General features: G+C 38.7%; 1 protein-coding gene across 1 annotated transcript in view; it reads left to right on the forward strand.

Annotated features, from left to right (window-relative positions):
• The window catches only part of Maob (monoamine oxidase B), a 96203-nt gene extending 77818 nt beyond the window's left edge, over nucleotides 1-18385 (forward strand). The window contains exons 9-15 of the mRNA XM_028776028.1: nucleotides 3165-3261; nucleotides 4573-4626; nucleotides 8040-8097; nucleotides 9929-10026; nucleotides 14961-15072; nucleotides 16173-16235; nucleotides 17463-18385. Of these exons, the coding sequence (XP_028631861.1) occupies nucleotides 3165-3261; nucleotides 4573-4626; nucleotides 8040-8097; nucleotides 9929-10026; nucleotides 14961-15072; nucleotides 16173-16235; nucleotides 17463-17615 (635 nt within the window). The 3' untranslated portion in view covers nucleotides 17616-18385. The remainder of the gene's footprint in view (nucleotides 1-3164; nucleotides 3262-4572; nucleotides 4627-8039; nucleotides 8098-9928; nucleotides 10027-14960; nucleotides 15073-16172; nucleotides 16236-17462) is intronic.
• Nucleotides 18386-20834: the final 2449 nt, after the last annotated feature.

Raw genomic sequence — 20834 nt, forward strand, 5'->3', positions numbered from 1 at the left:
GGAGGGTAGATACATCATTAGGGCAAGGAATATATACTGCTTTTGCTTTTTTTAATGTAATTATTAGTTAGCTTTTTATTTAATTTTTCATGCACTGTATTTTATCATACCCTTTCACTTCATTAACTCCTTTTAATTCTTCCCCACCTCCCTACCAAGCAAGTTTTTGTTGTTACACATCAAGAGCTTCTTAAGGTGGTTTCTCAGTTTCAAATGGGAGCATGCAATTTCTGATTAATATATAAGTCAAATTCTGGAATCAACTGATGGAAGACCTTTGTGAGCATACCTGCCTTCTTGCATTCCTGCTAGCTAATACTGTTTTAAGAGTTACTTTAGGGGCTGGAAAGATGGCTCAGTGGTTAATGCACTGGCTACTCTTTCAGAGGACCTGAGTTCAATTCCCAGAAACCATATGGTGGCTCACAACCATCTATAATGAGATCTGGTACTCTCTTGTGGCATACAGGTGTACTGTGATAGGACACCATTTTATGTTTTTTTAATTAATGAATTAATTATTTACACTCCAGTTTTCATTCCCCTCCTGGTCCACCTTCTGACTGTTCCACATCCCATACTTCCTCCCCACACCCCTGTCTCCACAAGGATGTCCCCCACCACCCACCCCACCAGACTTCTAAACTCCCTGGGGCCTCCAGTCTCTTGAGGGTTAGGTGCATATTCTCTCACTGAGTCCAGACCCGGAAGTCCTCTGCTGTATATGTGTTGGAGGCCTCATATCAGCTGGTGTATGCTGCCTGGTTGGTGGTCCAGTGTCTGAGAGATCTCAGGGGTCTGGGTTAATTGAGACTGCTGGTCTTGCTACAGGGTCACCTTCCTCCTCAGCTTCTTTCAGGCTTTCCCTAATTCAACCACAGGGGTCAGCAGCTTCTGTCCATTGGTTGGGTGCAAATATCTGCAGCTGACACTTTCAGCTGCTTGTTGGGTCTTTCAGAGGGCTGTCATGATAGGTCCCTTTTTGTGAGCATTCCATAGCCTCAGTAATAGTGTCAGGCCTTGGGGCCTCCCCTTGAGCTGGATCCCACTATGTTGCTGAACCTTCTTTTCCTCAGGCTCCTTTCCATTTCCATCCCTGTAGTTATTTCAGACAGAAACAATTATGGGTCAGAGTTTTGACTGTGGGATGGCAACCCCCTCCCTCACTTGATGCCTTGTCTTTTTGCTGGAGGTGGGTTCTGTAAGTTCCTTCTCCCCACTGTAGGGCATTTCATCTAAGGTCCCTCCCTTTGAGTCCTGAGAGTCTCTCACCTCCCAGGTCTCTGGTGCTTTCTGGAGGGTCCCCCCAACCTCCTACCTCCCATGGTTGCCTGTTTCTATTTTTTCTGCTCGTCCTCAGCACTTCAGTCCTTTTCCCTCACCCAAAACCAGATCGTGTTCACTGACACCATTTTAAAAAAGAAAAAGACACAAAGGTTACTTTCTGAGCCAGTGAGATAGTGTTGGATTCCTGAGACACGTATGTTGGGAGGAGAACCAACTCTCATAAACTGTTCTCTAATCCACACGTCAAGCCACACACACACACACACACACACACACACACACACCACACACACTCCACACACTCACAAATAAACAAAATAATCTCAATAGTTATTTTTCAATCAGGAGAAATTATCCCATTTATCCACGGTGCAAAAGTTTATTATTAACCAAGAGCAAGGTTTATGTTAAACCACGTTATAAATTTTCTATTTATCACTTCCTCTATATATTCCTCTTCCTTTTTCTATATATTATGCAAATATTGTTTTTCTTCAACTAAATTCTCAAATATATACACAGGGCTGTTTGATGGTATTGGGAATTGAACTTAGGGCTTCACAGAACTCCATGCCAGGTCTCACATGGGGCCGTTTTATTCTTATTACCTTTGTCACTGGGCTCCAACTATTTTTTTGCATATACATAATTAAACAATTAAATATAAGCTATAATAATATTTTCATTCCTAAATAATACTCAAATATTCTAAAAAGACATATACCATGATAATTATAAAATATGCCAAGCAGATTTTTTTGAAAAGCTGAAATCAAATCCCAAGCACATATCTGACTATATTAACTAGTCCTTTGCTATATGGTTCTGGTCATTACAGCTTTATAATATCTTTGATATTTGGAGAAACATCACTTCCTTATTTTCCCTTTATTCTGTTTTTTATAAACTTCAATTACTCTTCTGTTTGAATGCTAGCCTCAGAGTCACAGAGATTCTTCTGTCTCTGTTCTAAAGTGCTTGGATTAAATATGTGTGCCACCATGCCTGTCCTGAAAAAAAATTGTTTTTGACAGTAACTGTGAATTGGTATTGAACCCATGAACTCAGAGAGCCAACTTTATTTTGTTCCAGGGGGTAATGATGAAAGTACTTTTATTCAGAATAAATTGAATTTTTTACCAAGTTATTGTTCTTGAAAGGAAAGGGGTCTTCAGAGATCAGGTTTGAAATGGGACTCTGTGGTTTGTTTTAGTTTCATATGTTCTCTCTGCCTGTGTCCTAAAAGTCGAGGACTGCTTCAATTGGCATTAAGGGACCAGATACAGGAACACACATGCGAAGTTCCAAAAACTCAAAAGGCAGAGGTAGGAAAGCCACATGAGACCAGGAGTTAATGACCGACTTGAACAATATACTGAGATCCTGCCTCTAAAATAAAAGTTGAAAGAGGAATGACTCCTCATGAAATAGGAACACACAGCCTCTTGTATGCCACAGTTTCCACTGACCACTTTGATTTTGTTCTTTTTTGGTCCAAGACAGCGTCTTACATAGCTGGTCTCTAAATCACTGTGTAGATGAAGTTCCTGCCTCTACCTCCTAGGTGCTGAGATTACAGATAGGCACTACTGCATCCAGTTTGTACAGTGCTGGGGAAGAAACACACAGCTTTGTGTATGCTAGGCAGGCACTGTAACAACTGTGCTACAACCTCTGAGCCTACTCTGATTTTTTTCATAGAACCAGTTACCTAGCCTTGTCTTTGACAACAGTTCAGTTTGCTTTCATCCACATAAAGTAGAATGGTTTATATTTGGCCTCCAAATGTTTCAAATTGAAAACTGTTTTTCATTGCAATTGCCGTGGATAAAGTGATAGGGTAATGAACATGTTCATGTACTTCACTGTTTTCTAAGATTTCTGTGGAACCATGGTTATTGAAGGAGAGGAAGCTCCAATTGCATACACATTGGATGATACCAAACCAGATGGCACCTATGCTGCTATAATAGGGTAAGGCACAATTATAGTATTATAGCTGTATTTGCTATTGGGAAAATAATACAGTACCATTGATTAAGGCATGCAAAGCTTAGTTTAAACTACTGTTCTGCAAAACCAGTGATAGGAGTATTCTTATTACTTCTTTTTAAAGAATAAATATGTATATATAAAATACCAATAGCCTTTAAATTTTGTTATGTTAATTTTCTACTTCATATTAGTGTATCAGTGGATATGTTTTGGGACCATCTTTACGTGATAGACTGATACTAAGAGGAATATTTTACCAAGAGTTCTCCTTATGGAGACTGTGTGGGCATCCACGTTGTTTACTATGTTTTCTGTTACTATAGCAAAGTTCTTAAGGCTGAGTAACTTATAAAGAGAGGATGTTCATTGTACCTTACAGTTCTGAAAATCTAAGAGCGTGAAATTAATATTTACTAGGCTTCTGATGAGGGCCTTGTGCTGCTTCAAAACATAGCAGAGAGGAAGCAAGGACACAGGCAGAGAAGCCAACCTTGTTATTTAAAATAACCCACTCTCCCAAAGAGCAGTCCACTGTCATGGAAACCATATCAATCCTTTGAATTTCCCATGATTCATAATACTCTGAAAGGCCCAACCACTTTTCAACCCTACTATGTTATAAATTCAACATGAGTTTTGGTGAGGACAACTATATCTAAATCAACTATATCTAAACCTTATGTGAGTGAGTTTTTGAGATTTTTTTTCTGAGTCCCACTACAAAGAAGTGGAGGCCAGCCCTAGGGACAACTCTCCTCAGCACAGCTGAAGTGTGTTTAGGGTCTAGGATTTGAGGCAAAGATATATTTGCCTTGAGGAGGAAGACTTGACCTACAAAAAGCCAAGGCAAGAAGAGCAAGGGCAGAGAAAGTGGTGAAGCAAGAAGCAATTTCAGGGCTGGAAATGAGACAGCATCTTGAAGGTTTCCTGTTACAGGAGCATCATGGTGGAGACAGAACCAAAGGGCAAAGAAGGACTGGATGTCTCAGACACACCCTTAAGTCAGCATCTAGTCTCTTGGTCACTGAGTCTGCTGAAAGGCAGTAGATCTTTCATCATCATAACCTAGGAGAAATCATAGCCAGTCATTTACTTTTAGTCCTGTGATCCCCCAAACCCAGAAAGTGCTCCTCAGTATCAAGAATGAGACACTGAAGCAAGGGTACTTGTGAACATTAAGTCAGAATATAGGTGGTTTCCTTGCATAGTACACAGGGCATGTGTAGCCAGAGAAATGAAGTGAAGAAAAAAGTGTTAAACTGCTCTCCTTTTCTTGTTTGTATATTTTAGATTTATCCTTGCTCACAAAGCTAGGAAACTTGTGCGCCTTACTAAAGAAGAAAGGTAACAAAATCTTCTTTCCTTCTTCCTTCTTTCCTTCTCTTCTTCTTTCCCTCTCTTCCTCTCTCCCTCCCCATCCTCTCTTTCTTCCTTTTATCACTCCTTCCTTTTTTAGTTGATAGGAAGATAATTTTTTTAGAACAAAACACACACTCAATAGGGAATGTAGACTTCTCAAGTAAGTCACTTCTTTCTTTCTCTTCTTTCTTTTCTTCTTCTTTTTTTACTATTTGCTTGCCATTTGATGTTTATTGACTTTTTAGCATACAAAATACTTCATAACATGTGTATTGTTAATGTGATATATTATGTTAATGATAAAGGTCTTATATGTCACAGTGCTTATTACTTAAGAACAAATATTCAAATTGATACTTACCGAATTATTATACACAAGACATTATGCTAAGAACTATGAGCATTATGAAAACGGATGTAAGGCAAGTGCTGAACATTTACTTATGGAGGGGATTATTAAGTAGACAAATTGCTAGGTTAGGCAGCATTACATAAATGATGCATAGCAATTACAGGTTATAGGTACAGAGACTAATTTCTATGGAGGCTCTCTCTCCTAGCAATTTGTATCCACCACTGCAAATATGTATACCTGTACCACAACTGATAACATATTTAATGACTCAAAGCCCAGATGACTTTACAGTGCATTATTTCAGTTTGCATAGCATGTCTCTCCATAACCCATGCCACCTCAGTGTATGGCTAGAGCCTTGGAGGGCTGACTGGGCCACAGATTTCAAACTGTCCCCATTGGAATATAAGATCCATGAAGGTTAGAAAGTGTTATCTGATTGACTCTCTGCTGAATCTTCAATTCCTTGAGCACATCTTTTCCCAAGTTGTCTTTTTGTGTATGTTCACAGATTAGTACATCATATACTGTAGCAACTACATCTTTCATGTGATCAGGATTATTTATTCTAATAGTTTAATAAATGATCTGTCATACACAGAAAAAACTCCTATTTTAATATATCATGTTTGCTTTATCTTTTAGATTTTATTTTTAAGTGCATGTGATATGTATGAATTGCAAATGTGTGTGACATGTGTATACATGTGTGTGTTGCATATGTGCATGTGTGTGTGAAACAGAGAGACAGAGAGACAGAGAGAGTTCAGGCGCCTTTGGAGGCCAGGAATGTCGAATATCCCTAGAGCTGACATTATTAGCTGCTATGAACTGTCCAGTGTTGATGCTGGGAACTGACACACTTTTAACTTCTGATCCATTTTTCCAGTCCTATTAGATATGTATTTTCAATTATCTATTCTTCCACTGCTTTTGAGTGATTGTAATGAAAGTGGTATAGACTCAGCTGCTGCCTGTTCAGGCTGTCTTCTGACTCACTACATAGCCCAGACTTGCCTTTAACTCACAATCTTCCTGCCTCCATCTCCCAAGTGCTGAAATTACAGGCACCACCTTGTCCATTTCTGGATTCATCTACTCTCTGAAAATCTTTTCTTTTCCTGAAGTATATTTTTATGTAAGAGGTAATGCCATGGAGAGTAGAGATACTCATGAAGACTTACTTCTTTATTTATTTTTTTTTTGTTTTTTTATTAAAATAATTATCTTTTCATCTTTCTCCTGTCCAGCCTTTTCTATTTCTTTTCTTTTTTTCTTTTCTTTTTTTCTATTTTCCTTTAATTTTTTTAAAATGTTAATAAAAGGCTTTATAAGTTTGGTAATGCTCAATAACAAGATGCCTATACAATCAGAAGTGTAACCCAATACCCAACCTAATATACCAACTATCTTTGACTGATGGAGACACTCGAACATCTGCCTCCATGTTCCCCTCCCCCCCTCTCGGAGGACTTACTTCTAACCAAAGACTTATTGATGGATTCTAGAGAAGGGTTCATCAGTTTTCTTTAAGGATGTAGACTTCGGTAAATCGACTATGGTCTAGTGGATGACCCCACACCCATGAATATATAGCTAGCAATAATTGGACTTGGTGAGTTTTGTTTGAAAAAGAGGGGATAGGGAGTGGATATGAGGATTTGGGGAATGAAAATGATCAAAATATATTGTATACATGTATGAAATCTCAAATAATTAATAAAAATATATTTTTCACAAGGAAGTGAAGGTTCAGCTTTATTTCTTTCCTGGGCAGCCATATTTTTGAATTATCAGTCTCTTCTCCAAGAGTTTAAAATGCCCACCTTCCTAAATTCTAACCCTCTTTACAAACTTCGTTTTATTTCTGGAGCTAACTGCATATCTCCACTCTGCCACCGTTCCTCTGTCCATGCCATGGTATTCCAGAGAAAGACAGGGGCTGAAGACATAAACACTTTAAATCTTTTGCTTGTAGAAAGAGTTCCTAGGTGTAAAACAGTATTACATTGTAGAAAGATATTTATCTATGCATATGGGTGTTTTGCCTGCATGCATGTCCGTACCCCACATGTGTACCATGCTTGGTGCCCACTGATGCCAGAAGAGTATATTGGATACCCTGGGACAGGAGTTACAACCTGCTATGAGCTACAGCATAGATGCTGAGGATTGAACTCAGGTCCTCTGTTAGCACAAGCAGATCTCTTAACTCCTGAAGGAACACTCCAGTCTACAATAACACTACTTTTAAAATGAATTAGCCAAGCTGTAAATCATGTTTAAGATTCCCTTGTGCATTTCTAATCTATAAAGGCCAATATTGAAATAGCTATGCTCATTTATAGAAATATAACTGTATTAGTGACTAGATTTATATTAATTGATAAATAAGTTGATTTGCCTTAAGTGACTAATTATGACAGTTGACTTACTTCCAGTTTTCCCACTAGACTTAAGAGCGAGTATTTATAAGCATTTATTTATTGCAAACCATTATTGGGCTATGAAAATTATATTAGCAAATTTTTAAATTTGAGAAGCCCTTGGAAGGCTTAGGAAGCACAGATTACTATCACCTTCTCTGAGTCAAGAGTCAGGAGCAGAACCTGAGACTGTCTTTTCTAAGTTGACATGCCCAGTGATTCATTCTACTTTCTTTTATAAAGATTTAGCAACAGTCTCACTACACAGTCTCGCTACATTCCTATTTGTGAGCTCCTGCTTTTAAGGCATTAGAAGTAGAACAAATTCTTGTTTTCAAAAATTAAAATAAGGCTGGATATGGTCACTCTTGCTTGTAATCATGCTGTGTGAGAGGCCAAGGCAGGAAGATTGAGAATCCCAAGCAAGCCTAGGCTACATAGCAGCGCAGCATCTCAAGCAAAGGAGCACCAAAATTAGTTAACCTGAAAGGTCAACGTGGAAGCAATGGTACCCAGAGACTTTTTCTTAAGAGAATAGGTGCCTCCCCTTTTTCTTCCCCTTACTTCCTTTAAGCTTCGCTTTTATCATTAAAACATTTTATTTCTCTGTTGTACAGACTGAGGAAACTTTGTGAGCTATATGCAAAAGTCCTGAACTCCCAAGAAGCTCTGCAGGTAAGGCTGTTTCCCAGCCTTTGCCCAATGGGAAGAGGCCTGCTTTGTCCTGAAAGACTTTTCAGGGATGGGTTCATGCCAAGAGAATCTTATCTTTCCCCAATATACTCACAGAAGGGTCTGTACATGTAGGATTGGTGCACAAATGGTTCTAGAAAGTGTTTCACTCAGCTGCAGGGAGTGCTTCTTTTGTCCCTAAATTCAGAACTGTCTCTGGGATCAAGCTCATGGGTGACAGCAGTGAGTAATTAACGTTCTCAAGCACTGTATGAAGAGGTTGAATGGAAAATGTCACTTAAAGAGGAAAATGGTTGTTTTAGTATTTTCCCCAAAAGGGATAAGTTTTCATTTGCAAAAGTCTCTTCTAAGAAGGATATTGATGATTCATTTCTGATGATGAAATGCTGTTGCTTCTGTCCTCGTGTGCTTTTTGTACAAAGAAAGTCATTTGCTTCACTGGGGCTTCGGTGTTTGCTGTGTGAGTGGAAGCAATTCCTTGGAGGAAGGAGACATGAAAGAAGAAGTCCAAAGAGCCAAAGAAGGATGCTCAGGAAGCATTATCAGTCCTCAGATGTCAGAACACAGCATGATGATAATAATACCAGAAGAGTTCCAGGGCCTTTCACTACTTAAGCACAGCCTCACACCTTGTAAATACAATGCCTATGCAAAGTCAGTTACATGATCATAATTTATTTTAACAAAACGTTTTTCAAAGTCTAGTTTTAATTTTTTTGTTATATCAGTTTTCTCTTTTCAAAATGATGCTTAGTGATAAACTTTCTGTTTAGGGTATTCATCGTTGGCCCCTCCCACCCCTGGATAAAATTAAACATAGGGTGCTGACACACTAGTCATGTGCTCTATGACTGAGCTACTACTCTGGCCTCTGTTTTTATAAGGAGTTCAGAGTTTGTAAAACTCTCAGCTAAAATACAGCCTGTTGATTGCTAAAGCATATTTTCTAGACCAATGGTTGTTTTACATGTCTCACTATCCCTCCATAGTGAAACCATTTCACCTTCAGCAAAGCTAACCCCTACCAAAACATGAAACTCACTGCCATTTGTTTTTCACAGATACACACTTTTGCTTTTTTATTCTTGGAAAGCCATTCTTGTAAACTATATCATTTTAACGCTTTTCTCAAAACCATTAGACACTAAAACTTTCTGATAGACAAAAGGAAGGTGAAAATGGAAACAGATAATTACTGTCTCTGTCCAGAAATAGTGGTGCATTTTCATATTCTCAATACTTGTAAGCAACAGAAGAGGATTAAGAATCTCAGGCCAGTATGCTACATGACAAGACTTTGTCTCAAAAAAAAACTTACTACATGCATGTGCCAAATGGAAAAAAAAGCTTTCTAAGGTCTGAATTTATTCAAGTTTATTATTGAGAGCGTTTACCTGCCCAAAGACATGTCTTCAGAAACATCAGGCTAACATGACCCGATTTCAGAAGTACAGTCAACCCCTCTGTATATAGAGGTTATGCAAAATATTTGAAAAAAAATCACACATACACTGAAGACTCAGTGTGGTATTTGCATGGCATTTATAGTGTGTTATGTAACATAAACAATCAAGAGGTAATTTAAAGCATACAGGAGGATATGCACAGGATATAGGCAAACGCTATGCCACTTTCTACAAGGGGCATCAGTAGCAATAGGAATCAGGAAGTTTGGAAGCACTGCCCTGCAAATTCCGAGAAACAGCTGCGTTTGGTTCTCTGGAATGAAATCTACTAGCATGTGTTCCATATACAATAGACAAAATACCTTCTTCTGCCTCTTTCTCAAGTCTTTTTCCATCTGCCTTAACAGCCAGTCCATTATGAAGAGAAGAATTGGTGTGAGGAGCAGTACTCCGGGGGCTGCTACACAACCTACTTCCCTCCGGGCATCTTGACCCAGTATGGAAGGTACTACCTAATCACTGCACCAACTCATCCAGGGCTAGCATACCTCCAGGCACGACGTGTTTGATGAATAGGAGTGTGCTGAGCTGTGACAGAAAGCCCCTGTGATTGAAGCCAAGCTCCACATAGGTTACCATGTTTTTCTCCCTGATTTTTACTTTCCTGTCAATACCAGGAAGCATCTTCAGAATTTCCTTTGATGCTCATGATTCTCACAAAGGAAGTCATGGTGCCGCACCATCGTGTTGTTTCTGGTCATCATTCCTCTAGAGAAGCAAACTCAGTCAACGTAGCTGAAGGAAGTTGAAACATAAGAAACACTTTAGACAGCCAGAGGTTTTGTTCAGACTGCCAATAGACTATCCTAATACTGAGTCTAGAACTCAGGAAAGTTCCTCAAGAGCACCTCTGTGTCAGTGTGAGCCTGGCTCTGTAAACTCAAAATCAATTCTAAACCAGGCAAGAAAGGGATTGAGTTCCTTCTGTAATCCTACCAATCACCTATTTAGTCATTTATTGTTGTTGGATTTTACTTTCCTAAGCATATGGATGAGAAACACAAGACAATGGTTGATAGCCTGAGTTATTCTTTAGCAACTTTATTCTAACACATGATATGACTCAGCCCTTCAGAGTCCATGGGCTTTTTAGAGCTCACAGAATTTTGCATCCAAGTATGAGTCACAGGTGCTGAGTTCAAAGTATCTGATGACAATAACAAGGTGTGGTTTAATGATCATTACCAGAATGCTCCTAGCAACACTAAACTGAAATGGGAAAGATAAGGAAAGGGTGTTGAGAGTTCAGCTCTAGGAACTCACTGATCCATGAAAACCAGTGGAAGAAGGCTTCAAACCTGCTTATCAAAAGATAATTAAAGACTCTGGGTGTCACGGTCCTTATCTACCTACAGATACTCAGTATGCTTCTGAGTCAATAGGTTACATTTTAGATAGTGACCTAATGAGCTGAGTGTAGATGAAGTCACTAGTGATTGTTTCACTGACTGTATACTGGATACATACCAACCACTTGCTGACCACTTCTGAAAATGTCAATATCAAGGTTGTGCCTCCTTGCCCAGGAGCTGATAATGTTGGAAGCAATGATGGGAAGCAGAGGAAGGACAGAAGATAAAAAATTAAGTACTAAAGTGTGAGGGCTAGTGCTTTAGCTTAACTAAAGGGGTATAACAATATTCTGAGGACACATGGAAATGCAGGCTCCCCTTTCCTAGTGAAATATGCGTTGACTTCCTATCAGGCAGCAGGGGACAGAGAAGCTTCACTGGGAATGCAGTCTAGGTAGAATGTCATGGAGACAGCTATGGCTTAGAATCCTGCAAGTCCTTATATGGTCTTGAGCAGAGCTAAGTGTGACAGGGATGTAGGTGATATTGATGACAGAATGAGAAGAATCAGGGATGGAGAGAGAGGCGGCTCAACAGTTAGGAGCACTTACTACTTGTGCAGAGGGCCTGAGTTCAGTTGCCAGCACCTGCATCAGGCATCTCACCCGACCCCGCAACTCCCGCTCCAAGGGATTTCCTGACCTCTGTGGGTACCTGCACTCACATTCACAGAATTAAAGTTTTTAAATTGAATAAAATGACAAGGATTGAACTAGAAAGAACTATAAGATTCTTTCTGTCTTATGACATATTAGAGGTTACAAACTTTGTCTTTTAACCTCTATATCAGTTTAGGTTTGAGTTTTATTTTAAATTCAAATGTCGTGTCATTTGATATCTGACCACTGAGTGCTGAGCTCTGTGCTCAGTTCCATAGAATATCAGGAAAATGACTGTGGGGCGAGGAGTACACAGAGTCCTTAATTTATCAATCCATGGACTAAATGTTAGATGCAAGACCAATCCCACCACACAAGGTGACATGATAATAATGCCTTTTACCTTTGTCCCTTGTCATGGATGGGTGTCAGGTTTCAGGTCCTGATGTAGGAAACTAAGGCACAGAATGACTTAATGACAGAACCTCCAGAGACTCTATCACTGGATTTCCCTGACTCTTCAAGGCCAAGACACCTGAGATACTGCAATGAGTTTTGTTGTGAGGGCCCTTGATGTATTCACACATGTACTTCCAGCTAGAAGACTGAGGGAAAAAAAACAGACCAACTTTAGTAAAGAACTGAATACATGTTTCTCAAGAAATTTCTGCTACAGTTTGCATAGATTAAATTTCCCATAATTAGGCAGTGAAGCACATAATTCATGAAGGAAGGGTATGTGTTGAGGTCTCCTATATAATAGTCTCTCCCCTCCATCTTTATTGCATACACTAACTGCTCACTCATCTTCTCATCTCCACTGGACAGAAAGTCTCTGTTTAATCCTTGCCTGTTACATTTTTATATACAATTGTTAGCATGGCTAGTTCCCTATGTCTTAGTTTTCCAGTCTTTAACTAGCTTTTAGCCACTGTACCCCCTACCAGGTCTCCAACTGGCAGTTCCTTCTGTTGTAAATAGTGGGCATACACTGAAATGCCTCGTAGTTTAACAAGCAGAAGGGGGTAAATCCACCTTGTGTCTCTGGAAACACTTTTTGAATGCCCTCCAGCTCCCAATAATTACAGATGATTCCATGTACTATAATAATTTCACCAATACTCTATATCTCCCTATATTCCCCAGCCTTTTGTATGGCTATGATAAATTCAGGTAAAAGAAAACATAACGATTCAAGTAAAACTGTTAAGTGTTCTTATAAAAGGCCCAGAAATATACCAAATTATAAGGGTTAGCTTTTTTCCAGAGGGACCACATACTTGACAAAAATAATTTGTTTCCCCCTCTCAGGATTTAGAGATTATCAATCTGTAATAGTGTGAATAGCATATTGGAACATATCACATCATAAAAGGCAGGATGCAGAGAAGTAATAAGAAAGGGCCAGGGTGGTATATAGCCTCCAAAGACACACTTTCAATGACATATTTTCTCTAATCGACTCACTTCCCATCTTGCAATAGTCTGTTCTCATTGTGAATCCATCAATAAAGACCTCGTGATAAAGTATTTCCTGGAAGCTTTTATAGAAGTTATAAGTGTTAACTAACATATGCATTGTTCTCAATGCTGAATATCCCTTATTTGATCATGGCAGCCTGAGATAGGATGAAAATGGCTTTGGATAATACTTCTTTTTTTTTTTTTAAAGATTTATTTATTTATTATATATGAATACACTGTAGCTGTCTCAGACACACCAGAAGAGGGCATCAGATCTCATTACAGATGGTTGTGAGCCACCATGTGGTTGCTGGGATTTGAACTCAGGACCTCTGGAAGTGCAGTCAGTGCTCTTAACCACTGAGCCATCTCTCCAGCCCCTGGATAATACTTCTTTTATGGTATCTTTATAAGCATGATAGTGGACTGCCTTTATAAGCTAAGTGCCTGGGAACCTTCTATCCTTTGCTTAGCTTGGGAGCATTTTGGAAACTGGTGATGGTAATATATTAGGCAACACACAGAAGATAAAAATAGAGATGTTGACATCTAGACATATTTCAAATACTGGCTCTGTTGTTTTCTAGCACTGTGGCTCTTGCTGAGTCACTGTACATTTCTCTGAGCCTGTCTGTTTATATGTAATGTGAAATGTTAACTAGTAGCACTGGCACGGAGTTCTTGAAAAGATTAGAAAGAAAATAGAATGTAGCACAGAGATGACATGTAGCAAGATGACCATGACTAAGTTAGAGTTCTTAGATCACATGGCTACAAATACTACCTCTGACACTTGCTGTGTGGAGACTAGAGAAAATCACTTTATCCTTATTGTTGGTTAAGTCCTGGGAGGCAGACACTGAAGCAATCAGTAGACAGGATAGATATCAGACTGGATCCTTAGCATTAGCATCCTGGAAGGGAGAAGAAGGAAACAAGAATGGGAAAGACAGGCAGTAATGCAGTTCCAATAAAAGTACCAACTGACCCAATGACACACTCTGAAAGTAGGATGCTCCTTCCAAGTGGTCTCATGTTGGAGCTTGGCACTTGCATCTTTAAAAGCTTATTTATACTAGTCAGCCACTAAATGTAGTTGGTGTTAGAACCAGGCATGAGATAGTTTTTGGCAGTGGAAATAGTCACCGCCAAAGATTGCCAGCATCAAAGTACCATCTTCTGGAAGGACTGCTACAAACAAAAAAGTCCTTCATTCTTGATTGTGCATCTCAGTGTCTACCACAATCAACCTCTACATTCACCTCTGGGAAGTATAGATAACAGTAATAGGGTTACAGTAAGGAGTAATGAACTTTGAAGAGCTGGTATCCAACAAGTTTTAACTTAGAGATTGACGAAGTAGTTTGGAACCCCAGTGGATGGTAGTCAATGAAGTCATAAGACTCATTTATTTCTTCAGAGTCATTAATGAAAGTAATATTAAAATCATTAGACCATCCCTTTAAGAGATAGATAAAGGTTAGAGATGTAGTCCAGTAGTAGAGTAGTACATAAAGTCTTGGGCTCCATCCTGTATCATACAAAACCAAAAGAAATAACTACAAAAACATATGAGGAAGGCAAATCATGACAAGAAGAAACTGTCAAGTTCAATGGTATAATAAACTAAGTAAGAAATCAGAAGTATGTATCAGCTTCCTCGTATAATGGGATCCATTCAGTTCCTTACTCTATAGAGATACGTATTTTACCCCCATTGATTTCATCTCCTTTTCATGTTAGCTTTTAATAGAGGAGTGTGTGTGTGGAGTTCAGCTTTTTTTCCATTATGCCCATGACAGAGATGACAGAAGAGCTGCAGAAACCTAAGGAGCATTATCCTACATTGTTAGTGTCCTCCTAGACGTTTTGAACCTGGAGAAGCCAATTGGACTTGGTCCTCATGGAAGAATTCATTTCTGGTTTTGTGAAATGTCATTTACTGCTCTGGTTTTTGTTCCCAGGGTTCTACGCCAGCCAGTGGGCAAGATTTTCTTTGCAGGCACTGAGACAGCCTCACACTGGAGCGGCTACATGGAAGGGGCTGTGGAGGCTGGGGAGAGAGCTGCCAGAGAGGTAGGGCCCAAGATCATGGGCAGTGGTGGAGGGGGACACACAAAACTTGATAAACAGCTCAAAGATGAGATCTTGACAGCTACCTCCCAACAGTCACACACACACACACACACACACACACACACACACACACGCACACGCACACACCATATTCCCCATCTTAAGACCCAGGAAACACCATTACAATACCAGTTTTAAGTAAAGGGAATACCTTAAACAAAATAATGAAAATATCTAATATTTTACCTGAAGTGTGTGTGGGGTCAAAACTCAGCTGTACTTAAGAAATGATAGGACTGGAAAGATGGTTCAGCAGTTAAAAGCACTTCTCACTCTTTGAGGGGACCCAAGTTTGGTTCTCAAGATCCTGTAGGAGGCTCACAACTGCCTGTCACTTCTGAACTCAGAGAACATCTACACATATAACATATACACACACAGACACACAGACACACAGACACACAGACACACAGACACACACACACACACACACACACACACACACACACACACAGATGCACATAATTACAAATATAACTGATCTTTAAAAATAGAGGATCTCGAAAGTGGCTCAGCAGTTAAGGGACTCACTGCTCTTGCAGAGCCTTGGTTCCCAGAACTCGGTTTTTGGGTATCTGGTGCCCTCTTTTGGTTTCCAAAGCTTCATTGAAGTACCTAGTGCACTTATATACAAACTCATGCAAGCACACATACACATACTTTAAAAAAAAACTTTAGTAAAAAATAAAAATGATGACCTAGGTTTGATATTATAGTCAAAAATAGTTCTATGTTCAAAATTCACTTTTATTCTTTTTTTGTTACTGTTGGCAAGTCTTCTAATCTCATTCCTATTAAGTTATGCTCACAAGTACTAAAATTTATGATGAAACTAATGGTTGAGATCATTTATATTATAAACAAAAACTCTTGGGGGGGATTTTTGAAGGTAAAAGTTGATTGTTCTGCCCTTTACTTGACACTGTTGACACTGTTGATGGATATTCCAAGAGACATTCACTAAGTTCTTTTTTTAAAGAATTAAAGAAAGGTGGTATCTGTTTTGTTATTTGTAATAGCAAAGTAATCTTTCATTTCAGATTCTTCATGCCATTGGGAAGATTCCAGAAGATGAAATTTGGCAGCCAGAACCAGAGTCTGTGGTAAGCTATATTTCACAGATTTACATGTCCTTACTCTGAGAATGATTGCTCCCAAGAACACACTTGTATATATCCACGTACCTTTTCCTAATAATTCAGTGCATAGAAGTCTAAGTAAATCACATGACTTAGGGCTCAAAGATTCAGGTGAACTTTGATACATTTGTATTGCTACATTTCTTGCAGATTAATAGGAAAATAGGATATTTGATGGTAAGGAAATATTTCCCAGAGAGATCTAGATACAATTTTTAAAAATCAGTGGGAGATGAGACATAGCTTAATGGCAGAATGCTTGCTTAGAGTGTGTAAGATACTGAGTTTGATATCTAACACCACAAGAAGCAAGGAAAAAAGAGAATAGAAGAAAAACATTCACCGGGCAGTGGTGGCGCATGCCTTTAATCCCAGCACTTGGGAGGCAGAGGCAGGCAGATTTCTGAGTTCGAGGCCAGCCTGGTCTACAGAGTGAGTTCCAGGACAGCCAGGGCTACACAGAGAAACCCTGTCTCGAAAAACCAAAAAAAAAAAAAAAAAAAAGAAAGAAAAAGAAAAGAAAAACATTCACCCCTCAAAATAAGAATTTAATCAATGTCCATTGAATGATTTTCCTTACTAATTCTCAACAAGAGGCAGGAAATGAGAGTTTATTCTCTTCTATCCAGGGTAGGGGGATGGAATAAAACGGACCACATTTAAACTCATTTCCACTACATTTTTGCAATAAAACTAGACATTTTTTTCTGACTCATAGGAAGGATCTATAGAAGATAGAATAATAGAAACTGGGAATCTAAAAGGCTGGTTAGTCCTCTATCCTTTTAAGCCTGAAGCCATAGAGGATAGCCCTGACACTTCAAAATGACTGCCTTAGTGCATCTGCTAGAAATGGGATGGTGGGCTGTGGGTGTGGTTTAATCTCCTTGAACAAATCTTTATGCTGCACATGGGCCATTGTGGTCAGAGAATGGTAGTATTTTCAGATGGGAAGACAGATAGTAACTCCCAAATACAATTTTGATAGAGGGTATACTGAGAGAAAATATGTAAGGTGGAGCCATCTCAGCCTAGAACCTGCAGAAAAATAGCAACTTGACATAAAGGGCCAGGTGAAGGAAAGAGGATGACCCCACAGAGGTTGGAATGAAATTAGTGGATTTTCTAAAAAATAAAAATCTGGACTAACATGTACAGCCCTCTTCTGACACAAATGTTCTCTGAACTCAGGATGTCCCTGCCAGACCCATTACCAGCACCTTCCTGGAGAGACACCTGCCTTCTGTACCAGGCCTGCTAAAGCTGCTCGGATTTACCACCATCTTCTCAGCAACAGCTCTTGGTTTCCTGGCCCACAAAAGGGGCCTGTTTGTACGTTTCTAAAGATGAGCTTTAGACCCACATCCACAGGCTTCTTACTCAGTGTGTCACAAAGGCTTCTATAAGGAGTTGAGACAAAAATCTAACAAAGATGCAGAGAATATGGAGTGAGAAAGCACAGTAACTTGTTCTCCATTTTGCCTGTCTGTTAGCATCCCTTACTGTGGTTGGCTCATTTCCAACTTTCCTGCCCTTTGAATGTTTAGAACAGATACACAGGCTTGTCCCTTGCTCTTTCACAATCTACCTTATGGCTTCAATGCCCTATGGCTTTGTGCTTTGTCTTTCCTCTGGTGTGTTATGTCCTCACATTTATCGAGTTCTTCGACATTGTCCCTAGAATTCTGTCTTGTTAGAACTGGAAGGCATTAGACACTGTAGCTCATTGTCTACTTTAGATTTAAATAAACCAAATGCAACAGAGGTGAACCCTAATTACACAAGACCTACACTAATCTACTGGTATATGGGTGACTGGAACACAAGCTGATGTTTTTCTCTCCTCCAAAGGTTCATTCCCCTATGATCCTCCTCCACCTTATGCCATAGTCACTGATGGTTGTTCTTGTGGATTTATTCTATATTAACTATTATTGTGTTACTCAGTAGCTATCCTCTAGTGTCGCTGTTTTGTGCAGCGTTGCCAGCTGATTCTAATTTTTCTTGAGAGTGGGAGTCTTGTCTTTGTCATTTCTTTTTTGCATCTTCTAGTATGCTTCCTTTCAAAGATCAACACATGCTTAGGTAATTAACAATAAAGCTATTTGACCATATGTTTGCTGTCTCTTCTTTTTGGATGATGACTTTCAAGGTTTTGACAAGCCAAACCAAGAGTTGGTGTTAGGTGATGTGAAAGCAATTAATGAGAACTTTCTCAGAGCCTAGATGTTATATGCATTTTGATGATGTGATCCACCATGGGATCACACATATGAGCACTTGGTGACTTAAGATTGTTAAGTAAGGATGCTGTAAGACATCCTTGCTTTTATCTCCAGCCAAAATCTATCAAAATAATAGACACTAACATACAAGACCTGTAACCTATTAAAGCAATTATAATACTTAAGTTGACCTTTGATATTTCTTATCAATGTGGTGCTCATTACTAGGTAAACCCATTAATTGCAAACTATATGGTCATAGTCCATTAAGTCCTATCTGAACTACTTTTAAAATGAGATCATTATTTTAAATAGCTTATCTTTCTTCACTCACAGGATTAATAAATAATAGTGTTTTTGATCTTACAATGGTATTCACATGCATGGATTTATAGGAACTTTAGAATCTAAATGAGGAAAATAAAGTACCTGTTGAGAATTGCAATTTCTTTTGGGTTTTCTGAATCTGGTTTCAACTGTACTGCTGGGGATAAAGTAGTAGAGCTCAGTGGTGGAACACTCAAACCTCAGACCACAGCTCTGGGCTTCATCCTAAATACAAACTAAACAAAATGAATATAGAAATGATAGCAATTTGAATCTCAGTGAAAACCAGAGATTATTATTATTCCTCATTACTTATTAACTATTTACATCACTGCATTGGGACTGTGCTTTGTGTCTTAAACTATAGGAGCATTGTTTATTTAAGAAGAATGGGTAGCTGGCCTTGGTGGCTCTCATCTAAGATCCCAGCACTTGGAAAGATCTAAGGGTCAAGACTTACCTAAGTATAGAGAAAGCCTGCCTTAAAATAAATAAATAGAGGCCTAAGGGTGTATCTCAGTTGGTACGATGCTTGCTTAGCAAACACAAAGCCCAAAGTAGGACGTTTACTATTTCATAAAACCAGGAATAATAGTGTGTGACTGTAATTCCAGCACTTGGGAAATGGAGGCAGGAAGATTGAGAGTTGAGGATCATCATCTGTTGTATAGCAAATTCAAGGCAAGCCTGGCATGCCTGACACAAACTGAAGGAATCATAATATAAACCAGTATAGAGAATTCTCAAAAAAATCTAAATTTAGATCTACCATATGACTCAACTATAATGTTCCTTACCATATGTGCAAAAGACTTAGCATCCTACTCCACAGATTCTTGCTCAGCCATGTTCATGGATGCTCTAGTCGCAATGGGTAGTAATGGAAACAGCATAAATGCTCTTCAAACAAGGAATGGATAATAATAATAATAATAATAATAATAATAATAATAATAATGAAAGTGTGAATATATATATATATAGCTAAGCTATAAAGCTATAAAAATTTGAACTTTGTAAATGGATGGAATTAGAATATACTATACTGAATGAGATAACCCAGATGCAGAAAAATGAATGTCACAGGTTCTATATTATTTGTGGATCCTAGTTCTTAATATTTAGATGACAATCTATAACTTCAAGTAACTACAGAAACCACATAAGGAAAGGAAATCATGTAGTGAGAAGAAGATCAAGAAAGAGGAATAGCAGGTCACAGGGAGAATATGAAAAATGAGGGTGCTTTAACTGGATGGTGGAGGGAGGGCACTATAGAGGGAGAGGAAGGGATGAGAGTTTCATAACACTAGGACATTTGAAACAGCCATAAAAACCATTTTATATTTATCTAAAATTACATTTAAGGTGTGTGTGTGTGTGTGTGTGTGTGTGTGTGTGTGTGTAAATAATTTGAATGAACTCATATCACACAGGGTGATAGTGCTCCCCTCAAGTGCTACAAACTTGCTAACAAAACCCCAATGTCAGGCCTATGGAACTTCCTTTTGAATTGTTGGTTATGGGAATACAAAAGACTCCCCCAAAATATAGACTATTGCTGTTGCCCTTAGTTTCCTTTCAAAACTTGAAAGTAAAATCCTACTGCTAACAAAACCACATACTTTGAACATAAGACTCAGAGGAATTAGGCTGGAAATGTTGTAGCATAAATGATAATATAGTAAATAAAAATTATGTCTTAGAAATAGATACAATTTGTAAACACACACACACACACACACACACACACAAATCCAAAGGACAGAAGTCATCCAGATATAAGAAACAATTCTGAGAGCAATTTTTGTTTTCTTGTCTATGCTTGTTTAGAATTTTCTGAAATCTCTATTTCAACTATTTTAAACAGCTAAGACACCAAATAAAATAAATAAATGTAGTTTATAGAGTCCCAGATTTGCCAGAACTTTGAAATATGAAAGAAAGGAAACTTTCATCAACGGGTTGAAGTGAACAATAGAAAATAAATAATGGACTCTTTGCTACCTTA

This window comes from Grammomys surdaster, unplaced genomic scaffold (assembly GCF_004785775.1).
Source record: "Grammomys surdaster isolate TR1022 unplaced genomic scaffold, NIH_TR_1.0 263, whole genome shotgun sequence".
Taxonomy (NCBI): Eukaryota; Metazoa; Chordata; class Mammalia; order Rodentia; family Muridae; genus Grammomys; species Grammomys surdaster.